The 22,617-nt window shown below is 37.9% G+C and overlaps 1 protein-coding gene across 5 annotated transcripts in view; it reads right to left on the bottom strand.

Moving 5' to 3' along the window:
• The window catches only part of SMARCA2 (SWI/SNF related BAF chromatin remodeling complex subunit ATPase 2), a 120,204-nt gene that overhangs the window by 61,740 nt on the left and 35,847 nt on the right, over window positions 1-22,617 (bottom strand). For all 5 annotated transcript variants that reach the window (XM_080371465.1, XM_080371469.1, XM_080371467.1 and 2 more), the window contains 10 exons: window positions 22,043-22,292; window positions 15,492-15,618; window positions 14,086-14,259; window positions 13,688-13,861; window positions 9,563-9,733; window positions 5,439-5,492; window positions 3,852-3,982; window positions 3,575-3,635; window positions 1,962-2,062; window positions 1,518-1,665 (listed from right to left, as the gene is read on the bottom strand). In XM_080371465.1, coding sequence (XP_080227591.1) covers window positions 1,518-1,665; window positions 1,962-2,062; window positions 3,575-3,635; window positions 3,852-3,982; window positions 5,439-5,492; window positions 9,563-9,733; window positions 13,688-13,861; window positions 14,086-14,259; window positions 15,492-15,618; window positions 22,043-22,292 — 1,391 coding nt within the window. The remainder of the gene's footprint in view (window positions 1-1,517; window positions 1,666-1,961; window positions 2,063-3,574; window positions 3,636-3,851; window positions 3,983-5,438; window positions 5,493-9,562; window positions 9,734-13,687; window positions 13,862-14,085; window positions 14,260-15,491; window positions 15,619-22,042; window positions 22,293-22,617) is intronic.

Below are 22,617 nucleotides of genomic sequence, written 5' to 3'. Positions count from 1 at the left end.
AGCCAATATGACCATCAAATCAGTACTGTTACACACTATTCATTTAGTACATCGGGTAAACTTTCCCAGACAATGAATCATGATTACGCAGTAAAGGTGGTGTCTGACTGTGTCTGTTGGCTCCCTGCTTCACCGGGTGCACAAGGGGGATAACATATTGACAATGAGGCAGCAGAAATAAAGAGGGCATCATAGCTGACAATGTGGCATATATCTCTATATGGTTGGATTCTATCTTGTCTCAGTCATGATGTTCCTCAGTGGTGCCAGAAAAGTTAGTTAACCTATTGTATTCAAAATCAGCCCCTGAATGACATATTCCTCTCTTTGCTGAGGGCTCACAGTGAGACACCTGGAAGTGCTAAGGATTCAGAGCAGAATTCAAATTCAGATGGAGTTTTGCTATGAACAAGTAGGATCATGGGATTACTCAGTTTGGAATAGACCTCAGGCAGTCTCTAGGCCAATATCCTGCCCAAAGCAGGTCTAGCCTTGGGACTAGGTTGCTCAAGGCTTTATATGGTGAGTGAATGAAAACCTCTTAAGGCCCTGCTCTACAGCAGCACTGTTCTCTTCTGTACACCCAGTATGAACACTCTTCAGCATTTGTTCATTTGCCTTGTTATCCCACTATGTCCCACAGTTAGGAACCCAATATAAACATACTAAAATGCTTTGGAAAGACAAACCACCTTAACTCTTGAACTTTGTATTATTTAAACAAGCTACTGTAATAGATGGCAATGCTAAGGAGCACAGGAAGCTGGGGGCTGTAATCATAATGCTTTGTACTTAGGAAACAGTCTTCTTCCTAGTTCTCTGGAAGTAGAGACAGATACACAATACACCTTTATGACATCTCAGTAAGTATTATTCTTTCTTGTATGTGGATGTAGAAATAATGTTCTGACTGCAGAAAAGATACAGGCTCTTGGAGTTTCCTATAAAGCTGTACAATAGAAGAAATGTTGAAAACGTACCAAGGACATGTTCAATCATATATGAATCTAGCTTAGGTCAGCACACAAGTTCCTAGTTACTAAATCCATGCACGTCTGTAAAGAATGTGAGACATCGGTTTCCATAGTAAAGTATTTTGTTTCCAAGTTTCATCTATCACTGCACTGAAATACTGGGATCTTAAAAAATAAAATCCTAAATTTTTGAACATTGGAAGAAGAAAAATATTGTTAACACACCACAAATGAAAACAATGAACAGAACTGAAATTCCAGGTCAGTCAATGAGGATAGCAAAACCAAAATATTATTGGTCTGCAATGAAAAAAAAAATTACAGGTATATACAGAAAGTTGGTATTGTTATTCAAGCAGTGTGTATGAAACATTATCTATGATAGGTAATGGCCATTGCTTTGTCCATGTAATTCCCAAATTCTAACCTACTAGAGATCTTGCATTTCTTAACACATTTTCAGTTTGCCACTTGAAATACCACATTGAAATGTTGAGCATAATTCTAAATTTTAAATATTTTAATGCTTTAATGATTTCTCACCTGGTAATGTTTTAGTGTGCCATTAATAAGAAGAGAAGACTGCTTTTCCACCCTTTCTGTGATCGCATGAGCAACAGTGTAGTAGGACTGAGACCCTCTAGCACTATATTGCATGCTATATTCATCATCCACATCTTGTTTGGCTGTCCTAGAAAGCAGAAAAAGAACTAAAGTGAATTCCCACAAACAGCTTTTTTGACCACAGCTCACATATGTATGTCTAAAGAAAGTGCAAATCCCCAACCATGGCAAGTACACCAAAGGGTGCAAGCTCTTTATAAGTAGGACACAATTAATACCAAATGACCATATTCCTTTTCCTGCGGGTGTTCATGCCAGAGAAGCTACCACAACTCCCTTTAATCTACAGCAATTTACTCTTGAGAAATGCCACTGTAAGAAATCACAATTTCTAACAGAAAACAGCATATAAAGAACACTCACTCAATGATTTGCTTTGCATCTTTCTCAGAAACTTCCTCACTGTTAGGATCCAGGAGTATCTTCTCATCTGCTTCTAACCTGCTTGATTCTTCTTCATCATCCTACAGAATACAGAAAAAGAACAGAGGTCCTGGGAAGCGCAGCATTGTCCTAAGTCATACTTTCAACTGGCATTCACATATTGGTAGCTTTCATTGGTTAATGCTTTATGACAGAAACCTGAAGCACAAAGTTAAATTTACACCTATTCTGCAACAGAATTGCACTGCAGCATAACAGGAAGGTAAATTTTGACATGTATTAACCAAAAGGAAGTCATGATACTTTGAAATAAGAAGCAATTTCCCTTTTCACGATCTTACTTTTAAAAGCCTTATTGGGTTTACTGCATTCATGAAGAGGATTCCAATACCATATATATGTTTATATCATATTCCAGTTGTGTGATAATTTAATAAAGCTTGAAAAACTGCCAAGAACTGCTGGTTTAGGGTTCTAGGTTCTTAATTTTTGAAAAACACACCACGTTTTCACTTTTTTTAAAATAACTTTAAAGTCCTCTGGCTACAGTTGCAACTGATAACCAACAATTTAAAATCTCACTTATGAAGCTAAAAAAAATACTGCTGTGATTTCTGCAAGTGTATTTTCCTAAGAATGAACTCGCCAGCCCTAGAAAACACTGCCGCTAAAGAGTCTGCTAAAAATGTGGGCACACCTCTTTTAACATTCCTTCTAGAATCTGACAGGTATCAGACCCTCCCTTCCTATCTTAACACTACAAGTCTTGTAGAATTACATTACCACTAATTAGTCCTACAAAGGCATGTACCTTAACATCATACAGTCCAGTCAGTTTCAGTGGTCAACTGGTCTAGTATTGTAAAGCCTGCTGGACTTACATCTGAATTCTATACCTCAGTCTGCTACCAGCCTGTTGACTGAACACGGTCCTTCTCCATTTCTCAGTTTTCCTCTCCTTTAGAAAGTACTTGTCTGAAAAACGCTATGCAAGTGGCAGTATTGATTATTTATAGTATCTAACATTATGATCCTGCAGGGCTGGAATTTTTGTGTGTGTTAATTTTAAGATTATTTTTAGATTTTTTGTAATAATAGTATTTAAATCACCATTAAAATACTGAATCAAATAGCTTGTCCTGAACTGTCTGAACCTAAATCCCTGACATAATCCCAAACTTTTCAATAAACATAATAAATAAATAACTGTGTTATTCAAGATTGCCAATAAAAGCTCCAATACATAGACATTAGAGATGTTAACTTCATTCAGCACAATGCCACAAAACACTCTTTTCTGGAATCTGCTTATATTCTCTGGTTAATGATCATTAATAGTCAGAGTAAAATATTTATTTTTCCTAACTCTGATTACCCATTAGGCATATATGGCATATAAAAAGGGCAACTGCTCTGAACTGGAAAGAATTTGATTAAGTTTAATTTCCTATTTGTATTATTCTTAAAACACCTACACATCTGCTACCAGTTTCCCTTCCTTCCTTACGAAAAAGAGGAGAATATCACATAGAATAAGTAATTGTTTTTTTTACTGTGCGACTGGTCGCATTATTTTTTTTAAAGATACACACCTCTTCCTCATATTCAGAGCCACTCTCATCTTCACTATCTGACCTGGGAGCAACCTCATAGCTGTAAAAAGATGACAGAAAGATTATGAATTACTGATAACAAGAGGAGGGATTAGATTCACTAGATCTCGTATTCAGTTTACACATAATACATGAAAAGGGGGGAGTGGGAAGGAAGGGAGGGGAGATAAAAAAGGAAAAAGAATAATTAAAAGAAGCCTATGAAAAACATTAATGTAAATAGAAAAAGCAGCCTGCTTGTATCCTAACTACTTACCCGGGGTTCATTTCCAGCCAGGCATCCAGCTGACTTGCTTTTGGTGCTTCTGGTCCAAGAAGAACTTTGCCTGTTTCAGTGTGAGTCACTTTGACTGGAAGGTCACTCATCTGACTGCTTTCATCTATGGGCTAAACATTAAAATGAAATTTTATAACATAAGGCAACTGAATTTCATGCTGGTCATACACAATTAAAAGAACTAATAGCACCTCCAAAATTCCAGATCTGAACAAGCAGTGTAGTTTTGTTATTAGAAGTCACACCTTCTCACATAGCTATCAAGCAAACGCTGGGTCACAGTATTTCTGTATGTAGCATATTCTATGTGACATCTACAAATACATAACAGTACTACAAATAAATTAACAAGAGCAGCATGGAAAAGAATAAACTGTTGGCTTCTGTGAAACAAGACACAAGGTATGTATGTTTATAGTCATTTAATTCTGTTATTTATACCAATACACATCTGTAACAAGAAAGCATATGCTAACCTTATGACTTTTTCTCTTACATGGAGAAACAAGGATGTTACAATTTAGCTAACTTTTTAAGTAAAGAATGCTTATTTTAAAGATTCACTGTCCTCACTTCTTCAATTAAGCTGATAAAGCATCTGCAATAACAAAAACTTTTACTTATTCTGGTGCTTTAACAAAACCAGAGTAGCATAATTACTTCTGTTATTTCTTTGCCCTGTTCAATCACAGATTTTCTACCTGAAAAACATTTTGCCTTCTACTACCGCTTCTACTGAAGAATCTTTTCCTAGTACATATATGTGAATAAGAAAAAATAATTCTGAACAGTTAAAAATACAGTGACTGATAGAGTATAAAATGTACTCCATTTCCATAGATAATGAAGTTACAGGAACATTAGCTGCATTTTCCTTGTGCAACCTAACTATATTAAAGGATTTTGCTATAATTTTGAACTAATCAGCAGAAGTATCAATTGCAAGTATAAAAAAGACCAAAATTAAAACAATAAATACAATTCTAAAGTTTTTATATAAAAATAAGATGGAACAGAAAAATGACATTGGCAAAATAGCTCTTCATGAGGCAGCACATTCTCTGCTACTGAATGAAAAATATTATTCAAAGAATGACACAGAAAAATTACTTATTTCCATTTGCTTCTGAGGAAGAAAGAACTTTCAGATCTCTTAAGCCATCACAATAGTATAGTCTGTCCTGTCTCTGAAAGGTAATTATGTGCAATGTCAACAATATATTTCACAAAAATGAAAAGCTAGAATATATAGTGTTTATAACTTCATTTTATTGAGTAAATTATGTATACACACAGACTGCTTAAGCATTAATAAAGGTAAGAGGGATTCTTCAGCATACTCAGTGATAGATACAATATTTTTTTTTAGTCTTCAACTTTCTGAATAGAAACAGGCTAGTATAAATGTTAATCTAGATAAATTTTATTTCTGGTCATAAACTGCTCTTCTTAGAACATTTGTTGTCATGATTTTTATTTTTTTTTAAGCTATAGCAATGGCATACGGAACAATCACTAGAAAGTTTTAAAAACACAACCAAAAAAACTACCCTGTAAAATTCATACCTCTCCATCAGGACCAAGACCAGATGCCACTCCTTCTGCATTTTCTTCAGCCTTCTACATCAAATAAAGAAGTGAAAATATCACAGTCAGATTACAAGCATAGAGAGAACACTTTAAATAATAGAAGCATTTTGGACCATGAATATGTTTCATTCCATTCCTGAATAGCCTGGGATGCATGTAATTTAAGGCATGGCTGAATATAGGTAGAGCTAGGCTCAGAACTACTAGCACACACACAAACAATTTACTAGCATGAATAGGGTACATGCAACACCTCTAGTCACTGTCATAGATCTGCATTTAAGAAATGGCTAGCCTACTGAATTGCTGGTCTGGACCTAAAGCTCAGTTGCTTACAGACTGTGCTAATACAAATAAAATAGTAATTAATTTTCATGTGATTTACTATTCATTCCCTCTAAAGTGCTTTAATCTTCATTTCAGAGGTGTTACCATATATCACAAACTGTATATTGGTGTAGGCACTTTCATTTTGAGTATGGACACAATTTTGGGGTGTCTGACAACTAACGAGAATGGGTATTTTGGGAGTTCCTTGCACTATATCTCAATAAAGTCTAGACCACAATTACTCAAATTACAAATGAAAAGAATGCTGGAGTTCTTAACTGGAGTAAGCTAGATACTTCTTTTTTTCTCGCCAGGCACCCCTACAAGAAATAAGCAGTAACTTCATCAAAGTCTGTCCTCATTTACCCTACTTAAAAATGTCAGGATAGTATTTGAAAATGGAAGACATAGTTTGCTTTTGAATTGGAATTTTCCTAAACAATTCTGACAATGAGCAAGAAAGGATAGAATACAGCTTCTGCTCCTGTCACAGTGCTGGGTTTGTAGTACTACGGCACAGTTTTATTTTGGTTACCAATGTAAACAGATCAGACTAACAACAAGACCAGATCTCTTAAATTGTGTTTTATAGATAAACAACCCCAAGTATCATTAATGTGTGTGATAAATTCAGATAATCCAGTTTTTTCTTTTTTTAAGAAGTATACTTCAGGAACAGCTGACTTCCGAATATGGAGATGATCCTCAATATCCACTTCAGATCAAGCCTTGAGCCTTTGTCTTTGCCATTAAAGTCCATTTCCCAAGGCATGAACTTCAAATGAATATGCAGCAGCAGATATGGGTCAATTCTACATTTTAAAAAAGTTTATTTTTATTTATTTTGCATAGCCTTTTTACTTCTGGACACATGCCTAATTACCTTTGTTCTACCCTTTCACTAGTATTACCAAAAATGGAAATCTGGCTAAGCTTGATTCTAGTCTAAAACTTTTAAAATATTTATGAAGTATAATGTTTTTTAATATACAAAAAATAACCTGCAGTTGAGGCTTATAAGGACTTCACTGAGCTACACAAATGTCATTGGTCCTGCCCAATGCAATAAGCTTGCAGACTGCTTTCTTCAGCATTCCTGGGCAGCAGATGTGTCTGCTGACAAAGAAAGGAACTTTACCAAAACTGAAGAGTTTAAACAGAGGGGCAGAATAAATTACAGTACCACATATCTGGTCTTGGCTGAACAAGTTACATTGAGTGAGGTTATTTTTTAATTGGATAAACAAAAGGAGAGGGGTCCATTCTTTTGCACATGACACTGCCCTCTAACATATAATAATTGTTCCAATCAATGGAAAGAACCTTACAACTCAAAACAAAAAACAGATGTCTTCATCCTATCATTACACTCTCTGATAGAGTTCCTCCCCATCTCTCCCGTAGCCCCCCTTTAAGTACTGGAAGGCTGCTATAAAGTCTTCCTAGAGCCTTCCCTTCTCCAGGCTAAACAACCCCAACTCTCTTAGCCTGTCCTCCTTGGAGATGTGCTCCAGTCCCCTGATCATCTACGTGGTGTTTCAAACACACCACCACAAATGAACAGTAAGCATCAGTGTTACTCACTGTGCAAAGATCAGAAACTTTTACAACTTATAGTTAACAAACATTTTGGAAAGCACAAACCTATGCTACAAAGGAGATAAATGTAAATAATGACAGATATCTCGCACTTATATTTTGGGCTATGCAAACACATCTTTAATCTTGACAATTTAATCCTTGACAAGGAAATACCAATTTTATGGAAGTAGAAAGCTACATTTTCTTCATTCTCTGTATAGTGACAGGAAAAACTCCTATGTATAAAGGTGAAAGGCTGCACAGCAACATGCAAGTTAAACTATCCTATCAGATGAAAATTCCATCTGGAGTGTTTTTTTATTTATCCATGACTGCAGTGAGAATGTGGAACACTAGCTGAACAGGAGGCAGGAGACAGAAGACACAAACACAGGAATGTGAAAAAAGCAAAGAGGGAAAATCTACCATTAAAATTCCCCAAGCTGTATCGCAGAGAAAAAGTGGACTAAGCTGAAATTTTATTCTTGTAAGAATGTAGGGTTCACTTGGATATTATATAACTTGAGCCTGGCAAAGACAAGAAGTACTTCTTCATCACCTACTGCCTCATTGTTACTTCTACGAGAAAAACCTAAGAACTCTTCTATCTTATTTCTCTTAAGTACAAGACATTTAATTATGTGTGTTAGTAGATTAAACTGTGTTTACATGGATTGCAAATCATAAAAGTGTATTAGAAGTGTATGACTTGGAAAAAGACACAGTGCCCACCAATTTCAATGAGTGCTGCAGCCACGGACAACTAATTCAGAGAATTATAAATTAAAACAAAGAATAATATTTATGTACATTCCTATATCCTTGACAGCTGAACAAAAGCTTGGTGGAAAGAACTTAATTACAAACAAAAATCTACAGATGATCAAGACAGAGCTGAGATTTTTTTTCTGCTTATCTTCCTTTACATTTTAGACTAGGATATTTATAAGCGCTGAATATTTGTGGGGCCTATTTCCCTTTACTTCAGTGACAGAAAATTATGTCTTTATTGATATGGCCAGAAGAGACTCTGTGTTCCTCATACATACTTCAGCTAAACTGACATAGAAATTGCTGAAGGAATTAATATTTTTCATTAGAGCAGTGCATTTACTTCACACACTATCTCATTAAGGATTATCTCTACTGAAAATTCCATACATTAAAATCAGGTCTGTTCTCACTGGTAATGTAGGTCAACAACCCCATTTAAGTTATGTCTTAACTTTGTAGGCAAGGGATTGTTCCTATGTTAAGAACATGCTCTCAACAAAAAGTACGGAGGTTTTAGAGAGGGACAGGAGAAAACATGGAGCATTTTTTAATTTCCAAAATTAGAATTTTTCATTTGCTGGAATTTATTAGCATATTTACAGTGCTGCTTGTAAACCATGTAAATATGAAGTTTATATTTGCATTAACAATTACTAGCAAATCAGGCATGGAAAAGCATTATAAAAATCCTCTTATTCAACTTGCAAAAGATGAAAGGTACTCAGAGGTCACAAAAATGACAAATCATTAGTTAATGATTATTTCACACACACAATTGCTGTTTTGAAAATAGCACTGTTCGGTTTCCACAATGAGAGTCTCTCACAAGGTAAGATATTTCATATGAAGAAAGGTAATTTTGAAAAGCTTCAATTAAATGTTAAGAACGCACTATGAATAATACTATTGGCAGAATACCCATTTGCTATAATAAACCTACGCAAGTTCTTTCCCTCTAGTCATTTCCAGTGGTCCTACAAAATGGACTGAGCCAAGTGTAGAACGTGGAGGTTTAAAAAAGTTACTCTGTATGAAACAGCTACACAGACCAGACTTTTCCCATCTTCTGCATACAGTGTTTTGGATCCACTGGATCCTTTTTGGGTACTTCAATCCTAATTTACATGTCACACCCAATTTTGCCTGTAGCACAGAAAGTTTATCAGTGAATCAATGTTAACAGTCCACGATTTTCTAATCCTGCCTCCTTTTCACCTTCTTTGGAATCAATGATAGCAAATTTCTTACATATTTCAGTGGAGATAGATGAGTTCCTTCAGTGTGAAGAATTTGGCCATGTAGATGACTTTAGATACTTTGGTATGTGTATGTCAACTGGGTATCTCTACAATTATTAATATTAAAATTGGACTTGAAGGAGACATGGCCTAAAAATATCAGCTGTAATTACTTGCCTTCTTTCTTCTCCTTCTCTTCTTCTTCTCTTTGGCTGCTTGTGCCTGTTTATGCTCCCATACCAGGTTAGTCAAGTTAGCCACATACTCATCTGTCTGCTGCAATAGGTAGGCCAGGCGTCTATCTTTCTTTTGGTCAATCAGCTTGCGGTAGCCTTCTTCATCTTCAGCCTAGCAATACAAAATAGACACCAACCATGACAGAAATGCTTCAAAAGAAACACCAACCTACTCCCATATCAACAATCATGTGTTATCTTAGGTCATTATGACCTGCATCGGGGGACAACTAGACGGGTAAAGATCATATGATCAGGCTCACAGGGTCATACATTTATGTTAACAGCTCACAGAATCACAGAATTACAGAACAGTTTGGGTTGGAAGGGATCTTAAAGATCATCTTGTTCCAACCCCCCTTACATTGGCAAGGACATCTTCCACTAGATCAGGCTGCTCAAAGCTTCATCCAACCTGGCCTTGAACACCTCCAGGGACTGGGCATCTACAACTTCTCTGGGCAACCTGTTCCAGTGCCTCACCACCCCCACAGTAAAGAATGTCTTCCTTACATCTCATCTAAATCTATCCTCTTTCTATGTAAAACAGGCGTCCTCATCCTATCACTATGCTCCCTGATAGAGTCCCTCCCCATCTCTCCCGTAGCCCCCCTTTAAGTACTGGAAGGCTGCTATAAAGTCTTCCTAGAGCCTTCCCTTCTCCAGGCTAAACAACCCCAACTCTCTTAGCCTGTCCTCCTTGGAGACGTGCTCCAGTCCCCTGATCATCTACAAGGACTGCCTCTGGACCTGCGCAAGCAGGCCTATGTGCTTCTTATGCTGGGGCCCCAGAGCTGAACACACAACGCTCTCACAAGAGCCAAGCAGAAGGGGAGAATCACTTCCCTCAGCCTACTGGTCATGCTTCTTTTGATGCAGCCCAGGATAAAATTGGCTTTCTGGGTTGCGAGCTCACACTGCTGGCTCACATTCGGCTTTTCATCCACCAATACCCTCAAGTCCTTCTCCCCAGGGTGGCTGAGGGTTACACTATCTGGAGACAGTAAGAAGAGGGATTATCACAGGGGTCAATCCTGGGGCATATTAACATCTTGATCAGTGACCCAGAGGAAGGGATGGAGGAACCCTATTCAAGTTTGCAGATGACATGAAACTAGGGGAAGCTAGTCAATATGCGCAAGGGCTGGGCTACACTTCAGAAGGACCTGAACAGGCAGAGAAGTTGTACCATTTCAGACCTTAGAGGTTTTCAAGACATGACTGAAAAAAGCCTTGAGCAACCTGCTTTGAACTCGATCTGACACTGCTTTGGGAAGGTCGTTGGACTAGAGCACTCCTTGTCAGCCTGAGTGACGCTGGGATTCAGGGACTCTATGATTCTAAATATCTCCTACTCTCACAGCCTAATGATCAGAAAATCTAGAGCAGCTACAACAGGTAAGGGAGGAGGAAGTCACATCAAACAGATGTCTCCTACAGAGATGATTTTTCAAGAACATGTAGTGCAGGTAGCCCATACCCAGAGGAAGAACATCGGAGCTGGATGTGAACTTGCACTTAGTCATTTTTCCAGTATCAATACAAATCTTTTTCTTTTAGGTGTTAGAAGAGAATTTTCTTTTGGGCAGATAATCATCTATTATCTTTCCACTCTGATGTTATTTCATCTTTGATACAGGTCACTATCAGAGACAGGATTCACCAGATAAGCCATATCTCTGAGTCATTCTGGCAACTCTGCATCCTTATGGCACTGTGTTAAATGTTAAAGGTAAGACATACAAGGAAATACTACTTTCATGTGCTGTGAAGATAATAATGCAGCATTTGAGCATGCCAGAACAGAAGAAAAGCAGCAGACACAGCTTTGTCAATTTTGGCTAAAAAAACAAAGTACATGATGCCTTATAAAAACCAAACATGAGTCAGAAACATTTTAAAGATGATTACTTTAGAAGACAGCACGCTAGGAGTTTAAAAAACCCTTGTGCCTCTGTGGAGAGACATAAGAACTGCAGAAAGTTGACAAGAACAGCTGTAATGTTCAAACTGAGCTGGTAAAACTGCTTGTAAAATTCAGTTGTAATGCTCAACCATCAGAACTACAACACTCAAAACCTAAGTTGTTGTTAGTATTATTATTATTACTACTACTACTGAATATAGCCATTGCAATCTACTGCTACTACTACTAGTAGCAGTAGTAGTGGATACGCAGTCATCGTAATCTAGCCAAGGCACTGCCTTTATACATTCAAGCTTCTCTTGACAGTATCTTTTAAAATCATACCCAATGCCCATCCCTGCATATGGTATATATTACTATTAATGAGCTGTGACACAATCACCATTTCTAATCACAGTCAATGAAGGACACTCTGTGGAATGAATTCAACATTCTGAAAAGATATTCAAAGAGTTTTAGCCACAGCACATTTTCCTAGACCACACCAAACGTCTGAGAGTAAAAGATTTTTGTAAAAACCACTAATACATATGTGCAAATTCAGAATTTATCACAACTGGACTAAAACTAAATGGGCCAAATAACCCCACTAACATAACACACAGTTTGCTTTTGCAGAAGGATTTAATAGAGCAGCAGAGGAAAAGACTTCTGAGTACAAAGCCCCAAACTGAAAATGCCTGTGAAGTGCTGTATCTATGATAGCACCTAACTACAGCCTAGGTGAAGGAGTCTTAGGACAAAGCACTGCTATTCTGGAAGCACTGGTATCCTGTGCCATTTCTGGACATTCAAATCTACTTTGTACATTTCAGCAGTGGACATCTTTATTATTTGTTACACTACATGCTGGGCTGACATAACCTCAACGTTACAACAAACAAAAATATTTCTAAAATATCAAGTTTAGCTTTTTTTAAACCAGCTCTTTCTTTCTCTAATACTTAACATTTTTAAAAGCTTAGTTAGACTGCTGGCAATTATTAATTATAAAAAGTCTATAATGCTGATTACTACGTAATTTTAAGAAATGCTCTAGGGCCTAAACATTTGTTATTCTCTTATGCAAGCCCTTCATTTACATGCAATGCACGTAAAGTTTTAATCATATTTAATTATGTCTACATTTTGTTTTGTGATTTTTAAAACCAAATTGTTCAGTCCTTATTCAGGGTGGGAATAGATTCTGGAAAGGAACTAGAGTTTTGTCTTACGTCTGCACCCACATTAGATACTTATTGTTTTTTGCCAGCATGTTTCAAAGTAAGCATGGCAATTCTAATTCAATTCTGTGTTTGTAAAGTGTTAATAAAATGTTAAAAAACAGCTAACCAATATCTTGAAGAAATTTTTCCAACCCCATTTGCTAACATACTTGTACATATGCATTAAACTGCCTACACTTTAAATTCCAGAACTATTTCAATTCCTGAAATGTAGGCAGCCCACTGATTGGTTCCACACCATTCTGAAAAGACATGGTTATACAAAAAAACATTCTACTCCATCCTAAGAGTGATACAACTAGTACTGTGCAGGTGCACAGAAGGGAAAACTATGAAATTGCAGGAAGGAATATGGTCCCGCAGTGTTAATGGGTAGAACTGTCTGCTATGAATTTTCAAGTTATATTCATTACTGCTATTGGTTATGTACTTTCACACGTGAGATCAGCTTTATGTAAAAAAAAGTATGTGGTGTAATGCCATGAACATGTTAATCATATGGAATCTTCAACACTAAAAACCTAGACATAAAACACAGTCCAGTATTTATATAATGGACCAATACCCCTGCAATTACATAACAGTGTTAGTATATGTAGTTAATGAGATTAAGTGATGTTATACAGAAGTGGCTGTGCTAAGTTTTCATGCTGGTAGAAAACAACAATTACTCCCATCAAAAACCTTTAAAAAAGAAGTAGCTATAGGTGAAAATCAAGTGTCACATTCACTACCATCAACAGAAATACAGGTAATCAAGCTGTAGCAGTTTCAGATTTATACTTTTTGCATTATAGAGGCTTTATTCTTCAAAGAAAAAATATGGGTGTGACTGAGATGGCATATGAAATATTGAAAGGAAGCAGCATGTAATTTTACCTAAAATAACCATATTCCTTCCTCTACTCCTTACCATTAGTCTCCTCATTCTTTCTTTCTCAATTCTCTCAGTTTCTTTTTTCTGCTCACGCTCAGTGTTGGCATGCCAAGTTGCCACAGCTTTAGAAAGTTTCTGAATTTTCCCAGCAACTGACCGGTGGTACTCTTTAAAATCTTTAGCATGCTGCAGGATGCTATTCAGGTATTCCTAGGAAGAGAAACAAGTTAGTGCAGATGCTTGGGCAAAGCACAAGACTTAAAATCACAAACACGTAAGTTTTAATCTTACAATTTTCCAATTACTGATCACATGATTTAGGGTTTTTTTAATCTTAGAAACTTCAAAGGTAAATAAAATATTTAATAGAGAAGACACACAGCAAAGGAAGGTGCATTTCTGTCATGGGGCACCAAGCTAATAAGTTAAAATACCTGATGCTTCTGCCTACGCTTCCTCTCCTGTTCTATCTTCTGCTGTTTCTCCAGCTTTTCCGTCATACGGGCCTCCCTCAAAGTCTGGCGCTTGCTTCGTTTGTAGGCTTTGGAGTTCAGTGCTGTCTCCAGCGTTGTGTCACGACGCATACAAGCTACTACCTCTTGTCTTAGCTACCATTGGGAAAAAAGAAATAGTTAAAAAAACCATACGTAATTTTTAATACACGGAGGAACAACTTTAAACATTAGTATGGCAGAGTAAAGCAGTAACAGTCCAGAAGATGTCCCAGCCTGTTCTTCCCTTTCCATTATGATTCTGAAAAGATCCAGCATCTATACAGTTGCACCAGCTATATCTGTCTCCTTAAACAAATCTTAAGTCTCCATATGATGGCCAAGTGTTAATCACTTGTAATGATTTCTTCCTGAATGATGCTGCCAGTGACTGTCCTGCTGCAACAAAAGGGGCTACCCAGGATGTTACACCATCAAAGTAATACATGACATATTTTCTTGAGCTGGACCCGAATGTAGCTGACAACTCATTTCATGGTCAGCTGCACAGGAGTCAGCAGGAAGAGACAAATGTTAAGGGCTCAGAACAGTATTGCCACAGTCCCCAGCAGTACAGCAGGGAGAGCCTACTGGTTTTCATCTGACCTCTGACAAAACTTCATTACAAAGGAATGCCAAGGGTAGAGGGAAGGAAGACTTGGACATCATGGTACAACTACTGCCAAGGCTTCTGTCAGGAAGTATTTCTGCTTGACCTGCCAAATCACATCTTTGTTCTTCCAAACTAGCTTGAAGTCTCTTGCCACTTCCAATGGCAAGAGGCCCATTACTCTGGCAATGTGATTCCTTTTCTAAAATTCATTTGGTGATACATGCGTTCAACATCCAACTTGTATCTTAGGTCTGATCTTGTTACACTTAATTTTCAAAGTCTCTGTGCCACAGTGGAAATCCTGGAAACAGATCACAGTGAAACAGCATACACAACATACAACTCTTCCTCAAACAAAGGGACACATGACAACTATATGAACTATATCCAGAAAGATATAGTTGGGATTTGTGTTGAAAATCATCTTGCCATCTGTCCAGCTCTTGTTTTGTCTTTGCACCAATGCCATGTTCATGGTGGAAGACACAGTTCTATGTTACATTTTAGACTGGTAGACAAAGCAGAAAGTTAACGTAACTCTGTTGAACATTCTGGATACAAAACAAAATAAAACTTGAGCATTTTGTGACTTGCTTATCAGTCAAGTTTGCTCTCATGCAAAGTCTCCCGCTTAGGCTCAGTGTCACTGCAAAATCTCTTGCCAATTTACTCTTTGCTACATGAACACATTTGGCTGTGACCTCTATGAGAATTTTCCAGAAGCAAAAGGCATTACCTGGCGCTGGAAATTCAGCAACCTAAGTGCCTTCAACTCCACAGTAGCTTTGGTTCGCAGATCAGGGGGCAGAGAACCAGGCAAGTTCTCCAGTTCCTGGATTCTGTGAGCAATTCGAGCCTGAAGCCTAAGTAAACAGAAAAGAGGGTAAGACACCAGAGGAAATCTGTAAGTGGTTATCAAAATTATACAGTAAAAATAGGCAATTTATCTCAGGCATTTATTTCACTTTTACTACTTGTTTCTGAACTAACAGGCTTTTGCAGAAATGACATTAGGTAACCTTTTCCACTTTGAAAATAAATTGTCAAAAACTGAATATACCCCTTGGCCCTTCCTTTAATTTTGACTAAAACTATACATATAAAAAGAAACTTGGGGAATTTTATTTTATTCATACTATACAGGATTCTGCTTTCAAGCTTCTTGCATGGGTACTATTTTATGCACAGTGTAGTCAGTGATGACACAGACAGAACTTTCTTTAATATCTGGAATTATGCTTCCTTATTTTATTGACAAATGAAAAGTTCATTAGTAAAGTATTCACACTTACATAGCTGTTACATTGTAAATCAGATTCTATTTCATTCTTCCTTTACAAGCTCAATTTTGCATTCATTTGCAGATTCAAGAGAAAGAGAAAGAATAATGGACAAGCCAGACAGAACTTTTTCTTTGCTATTTTTTACATTGAAAACCAAGATCAAAGAGCTAACATTACTAATTTTTGTGGTTTTATTTACAAGTATTTCTGGGAACAACAAATTTTGCCAAGGTATTAAAACAACAGACCCCAAAATTTTAAGCTATCCAAAAGCTGCATCCGAGTTCAACTGAATCAGTGCCCTCCATTTCCAAAATGCAATCAAAACCAAACACACACATGCCCTCTCCCCCAAAACCAGAGTCCTCTCTCTCCCAAAATCAAAAACTTAAAGGCCCAGGAATAGGAAGATCTGTCATCTCCCTACACTGCACAGGCCTCAAAATTTCCCTTTTCTTTACTGTCACATAGCACAAAACATCAGTTCATGTCAGGAAAAGATGTCTGCTGCTGTTTTCCTGTGATGAGGACTTTGGAACTGCCCTAAAGAGAGAAAGAAAACGCTTTCTATATGGCTTCTTTGCATATAGTGATTATTCCCGCCTTGCCCTTTTGCGCCTTCATCATTCCACAGTATTAGCACAGTGACATAAACTCTCATACACTCAACATATCAGCTGCACAGCTGGAAAGTAGATCACACATCAAGTAAAATGGCTGTGCCTGATACAGAGTCAGAACAAATCAAAATATTAGTATCTCACAGTAACTGTAAGTATTATGATTTATGTATAACCTGAAAAGCAAATGGAATCACTTGTACAGTTGCAGACAATATCTCTTCTGTAACAGTACTCCTTCCTAAAACTCCTAAACTTCCTAAAACTATGCAATTTTTTTGTATTACTGAAAGACTTTTGAAGTTCCTGGAACAACAAAAAGGAGGTGATGGTGCATTACTGCAGAGGGCCTAACTTTGGTGTCCTTAACATAGCAGAAAATTGAAGCATAATTAGGTTAGTTAAGCTCTTCATACAGACTGAAAATTAAATCAAGAAGGGTTATGTCCTAATATGAGAAAGCTCTATTACAGACATCCCAACTCAAGTGAATGCAATAACTACTTGAGGTGTTTCCCACCACAGCCACCTTCTAATCCTTAAAGAGTATGACTGCAGTTTGTTGGGCTATTGCTATCTTCATAGAAACATACTAATAACTATTAGGTAAACAGAATCCAAAGAAAAAAGTTTCCTACATGCTTTTTACAAGCACTTGAAGGACATAATCTCACCATTTGTTTAAAAGATATATTTAACTAATCTTTGCAGTTAGCAATTTATCTTCATCCATGCAGAAAGCAGCTAGTGCATCTACACAGAGACCTCTTCGCACACCTCTTCCTTATTACAGCAGAGGTTACGCTTGCACATTCAAACCTGGACGTCTTGAACACTTGAACATCCATGCAAAACTGCACAGATGCCATGCAGTAAGCCATGAAGATACATAAGAAAAGACTTTGCAGGTAACAGAAAGAAACCATCGACTATCTGTAGGACGCTATCAAGCCTATTTTTTTTTAATTAGCAATAAGATGGAAAAAAGCCCTTCCACATAATAGAACAACTTTAAATTACACACATTAGTAGCTTTAAGAGATCTATTCAGTGAAATCAAATGCAGCACTTTATTTTTAAGAAACTGTTAAGAAGAGTTTTATAAAAGCACAGTATGAATTTTTCATTCTAGCCAGATTTCAAGGAACACAAGTTTAACAGCTCTCCACATGAATAATTTAAATTTCTTATATGGACAAGAATTTTGCATATCTAAGTTTCTTTTTATCCACCTTTAGTCATAAAGAAATTAACAACAATTATCATATAAACTCATCTCAAATCAACTTATGTTACAAATAGCTTCTCAGCACAACCCCGTGAATTTGAGAGCAACATTAACTCCCCATTTTCTTTCTCTTTCTTAATATACACTGGAGCCTTTTTTGTAATCAGATCAAGGCTTTTCAGGGAGAAAAAGCAGTCTGCCAATGTTTCATTAGATTCAAACCTTTTTCAGGTCCCACAATATGTTAATAGATGTATTACTGCTTCTCCATTGGTACTGGTCTATTTAACACATGGTTAATGAATGAGAACATTATACTGTACTTCTAAGCACCTATTTGATTAATTGTTTGATGAAACAAACTATCTAACTTCCTAGTAACAAAGAAAGGAAAAAAAATGCTATGACTGGAAAAAAAATAAGTGGTATGTTTTAACAGCAAATATTGTTCTGTAAGATATGCTCTAATACATAAATCAAGCTCCCCAAAAATCTGCCAATTAGTACTTCGGACGCATGTATACAAGAGAGGTGGCCAAACGCTTTAGCAATTAACTTTTTATCATGTAGCTCATGAATCAGCACTCAATTACTGTCTCCCCAGCAGCACACTTTGCACCTTTAGTCCAGAAACACCATGTTTGGGTCATTGTTGCTGTTTAACCCTTGCCAGCAACTAAGCACCACATAGCCACTTGCTCTCTCTCCCCATGCCCCCCATAGTAGGATGGTGGATGAATCACAAGAGTAAAAGTGAGAAAAAAGCCTCATGGGTTGAGACAAAAACAGTTTAAAAAGAAATTATTTTTTAAATTTAATGAATATAGAGAAAAACAAAAACAAAGAGAGAGGAAAATAAAACCCAAGAAAGATTAAGCAATGCAAATGAAAACAATTGCTCACCATCAAACTATCAATGTGCAGCCAGTCCCCAAGCAGCAGTTCCCTGCCAACGCACTCAGCAATAAAATGAGGGGTATGCTCAGGTACAGAGTATCCCTTTGGTAAGTTAGAGTCAAATGTCCCAACTGTGTCCACTCCCACCTTTCCATGTATCCCCAGCCTACTTGCTGACAGGGTGGTCTGAAGAAGAAAAGGCCTTCAGGCTGCATAAGAAGGACTCAGCAACAACCAAAACATCAGTGTCTTATCAACAACACTTTCAGCACAAATCCAAAACATAGCCCTATCCTAGCATTCAACTTTATCCCAGCCAAAACTAGTACATTCCTTGAGTAAACCTAATCTGTTATTTTCAAGAATTCCTAACTTGAAGTATTCAAAGCTTACACTTTCTCACAGTAAGGCAGTATAACAAAAATTTTCGTTTGCGTCTAACTTTACATTTGAAATATAACTCCCTAAAATACCTGTATGATAATTCTGTCTTTTCACGAAAACGAGTAGTTCAGTTTTCTAAGTATTTCAAAGTATAATGCCCCTCTATTAAAGAAGTAAACTACTGAGAGATCTCAATAGAAAACCATTTCATAAAGCTTCTGCTAACTTCACTGGTTTCAAGATACAAATGTTTGTATTGTTTTTTTCTACTCCCTTTTTAGGAAGAAAGTGTGAATACATCACAATTTTGTATTAAACTTGCCTATATTAAAGCTAAGTCTGGTACTGTCCAAAGCACAAAAGCTGTTAAATTGCTTTTTTCAAAGCTTTGGTCTGATGTTACTTACACCGTTCTACATAATGAAAAGACTTCCAGAACTTCTAAGCATTCTGGTACACAAAGCAAAAACAAAATCCAGCAGTGTTAAAGATAAAAGAAGCCTGGATCATTATCTATATGCTACCACAAAAAATAAAACCCTTCTGATGCAGAATTCCTACCAAACTTCCACCTCACTTACTCTGCCAACAAGATCAAGTTATTTAGAATTTAATGGACATGCTGTATCTGCAACTGGTTCTCCTGAGCAGTAAATGCAACACTGCTATTTTGTGTCACTCCTCACTTTCCTCTACTTATGCATACTAAGACATAACAGTTTGGAACACATTGTAAAATGGAGCAGGACTGGAAAGAGGAGTAGTAACAATTAGAGGTTAACTGATGCAGGGAAGGTTATACTGAAGTGGCTACATGATTCTTGCTCAGGTTAGTGCTACAATTCTTCACTCAGAGCAACTGTAAAACCATATAATGGTGGTTCTACAAGCTTTCTGAAAAAAGGGTTAGAAAACAAGTTATTGCTCAATGGCTATTCAGTCCTAAGATAAAAAGGGTAAGAGAGAATGCCACAGCAACATGATAATACATTACTTAAGCATTATCTTACACAAAAAGTAAGAGCTTCTCTGGGATCAAAACCTTGACTCTGGACACGGCACCACATGCTAAAACACTTCCTGGTGTTTTACTTTCATAAAGCAGAAGTCATTAAACCAGTCTTCAGTGAGATCACCATCCCTTTTAGCTACTTTTCCCTACAAACTTACTGTTACAGTAACTAGAAGATGCATCTGTGGCAGTATGCTCCCTTCTTGCCCCACCATCTCCCATCCTGACCTGACAATGAACAACCGTATTCAGCTCCAGCTGGAGCCGGGCGTTTGACTGCAGCAGCACGCCTGTCTCACAGAACACGTAACGGGTGCAGCCCAACAAGCAAAACAACTGAGTGACGGCCGGGCTGCGGCGGGGGCCTCTCAGCCTGGTGTTGCTTCTGTGAGGGCCAGGAAGACCCCGCACAGCTGTGACCATCAATCTGGGTCTGCACCCAATCCTCCCCGCTCCGCGCTGAACCATCGGGCCCAACCGACCTTCCGAACCGACACCTTGCTAAGGGCCAGTCGGCACACAGTGACCGACAGCCCCACCTCACCACGAGTGTCAAATCTGGCAAGTTGGAAATCTTTTCCCCCCAGGGACAAGGACTCTAACTACGGGGTGGGTGGATGGGCCTGGACCTCTCTCCTCCCCAGGCAGGGATGCCTCCTTGGCAAGGTTTGCACCTCCGACTACGGTGGATGTTACCCGGGATAATACTACTAACAGCAGCGCTGTACTTTCAATTCAAGCTCAAATTTTGCAGTAAGTGTATTTATCAATGGCAATTCTGAACTTGTTCCATTTGTTGCCTTAATGAAACATCTGGGTTTTTTCAACTTTGCCAAACAGTTTCAGTGAGAGTCCTTAAACTGGGCTCTGACAGGCAAACGTTAACTGGTGAGTGGCTGTATGCAGTTAGACTTAAACTCGCTGACCAAGTGTGAGACTAGGATTGGATCTAGCAGCACCTAGACTCCCCTCTGAGGAGAAATTTAGAAAGGAAGGGGACCCTCTCCAAACCTTGTGACTCAATGGAGGGCTGTCTCCCCACCACCCCCAGCTACTCATCAGACTCATAATGTGACAGCATCATCAATCCAAAACAAGCAAATATGTTAAGTGCAGTTTCTTTCCTCTGACTGATAATGATCAAGAACATATTTTAGGTGCAGGTCAAGATCCTTCTGCCCTGCAGATTCTCACGGTCAACTGTTTAACAGCCTTGTTGATGGGAAGAGGGGAGAAGTCTCTTTCTAACACCACAAGAAACGCCATCCTCTATACTTTGTAATGAATATAATTCACCACCTAATTAAGGCACTCGGGAGGCAACTTTTAGAGATCATTCTTCCTGTTAACCTTTTTTTTAAATCTTGTCTGTGACACCATTAATATTGTCTCTACATTTTGGTAGTCCAACCAACCCCATTATCACTAATAAAATTTGGTTTTGCTGTGCCCATTAACTCACCAGCCTTTTGACCTCCATTTCTAGCTTCCCTTTTGTTTATAATTCTGAAAACTTCCTGCATAGAACTGGTTTCTCTGTAGACTGTATACAACGATTTTGTTTTCCTAACTTTCACTGTTTGCAGCATCCAAGTAATACACTGACCCAGCAGAGCCCTTGAGCCTGTTTTAAACTTATCTGGTTTTCAGTGATACTGCCTGTACATTTTAGTAGTTCGTAACTTGGGGTAGAACTAAATCACTACTTGGTTTGACGTTTTGTACTTCGCTTTGATATGGTCTTTCTCTGCAGACTCAACATTATACTATTATCACTGCAGTAGCTGATTGCAAGGAGTTTCAGCAGAGAAAGTGAAAAACAACCGGCTGCAAAAGCATTTGATTCATGCTACTCTCTTTTACCTATATTCACGTTCTTGGAGTATTTCAACAGGATCCAACCCTTGTGGCTTCTGGATAGGGCTGATGCGATTCTGCTTTTGTTGCAGCTGAACAATGGGTGAAGGCTGTCCAGGTGGTGGCTGTGGTACAGAAGGGCCAGGCATGGCAGCAGCAGGCTGGGCAGCAGTGGGGGCAGGAGAAGGCCTCCCGCTAGGCGGGGGTGCGGGAAGCTTTTGCTGCGCATTGGAGACGCTCACATCTGGGGCTTGGCCTGAATCATAAAAAGTACTTATTCATAACTTGAAATACAGAACACAGAAAGAAAATCAAGATGGTTTCTGAAGACAGAATGTGAAGCTGAGGCAAACATTCAAAATCACCAGTAAGAGCACACTGAGACAGACTGCACTCCATGTTTTAAAAAAACATACTAAAATGCAAGTATAGCACACATTGCAGGAAGTCCTGCAAAGAAAAACAAAACACCTGAAACTTAACGATGGATGTAATTTTTTTCCCATTCCTGCTGACTTCTAATTCTAGCATTAGAAGTAAAACAGCTCTGATTTTATGCAAGTTTAGGACTTCATTCCCAT

This window comes from Falco punctatus (assembly GCF_963210335.1).
Source record: "Falco punctatus genome assembly, chromosome: Z".
Lineage (NCBI taxonomy): Eukaryota > Metazoa > Chordata > Aves > Falconiformes > Falconidae > Falco > Falco punctatus.
Note: the sequence above shows the minus strand (reverse complement) of the source record. Positions and strands in the feature narration are given on the sequence as shown.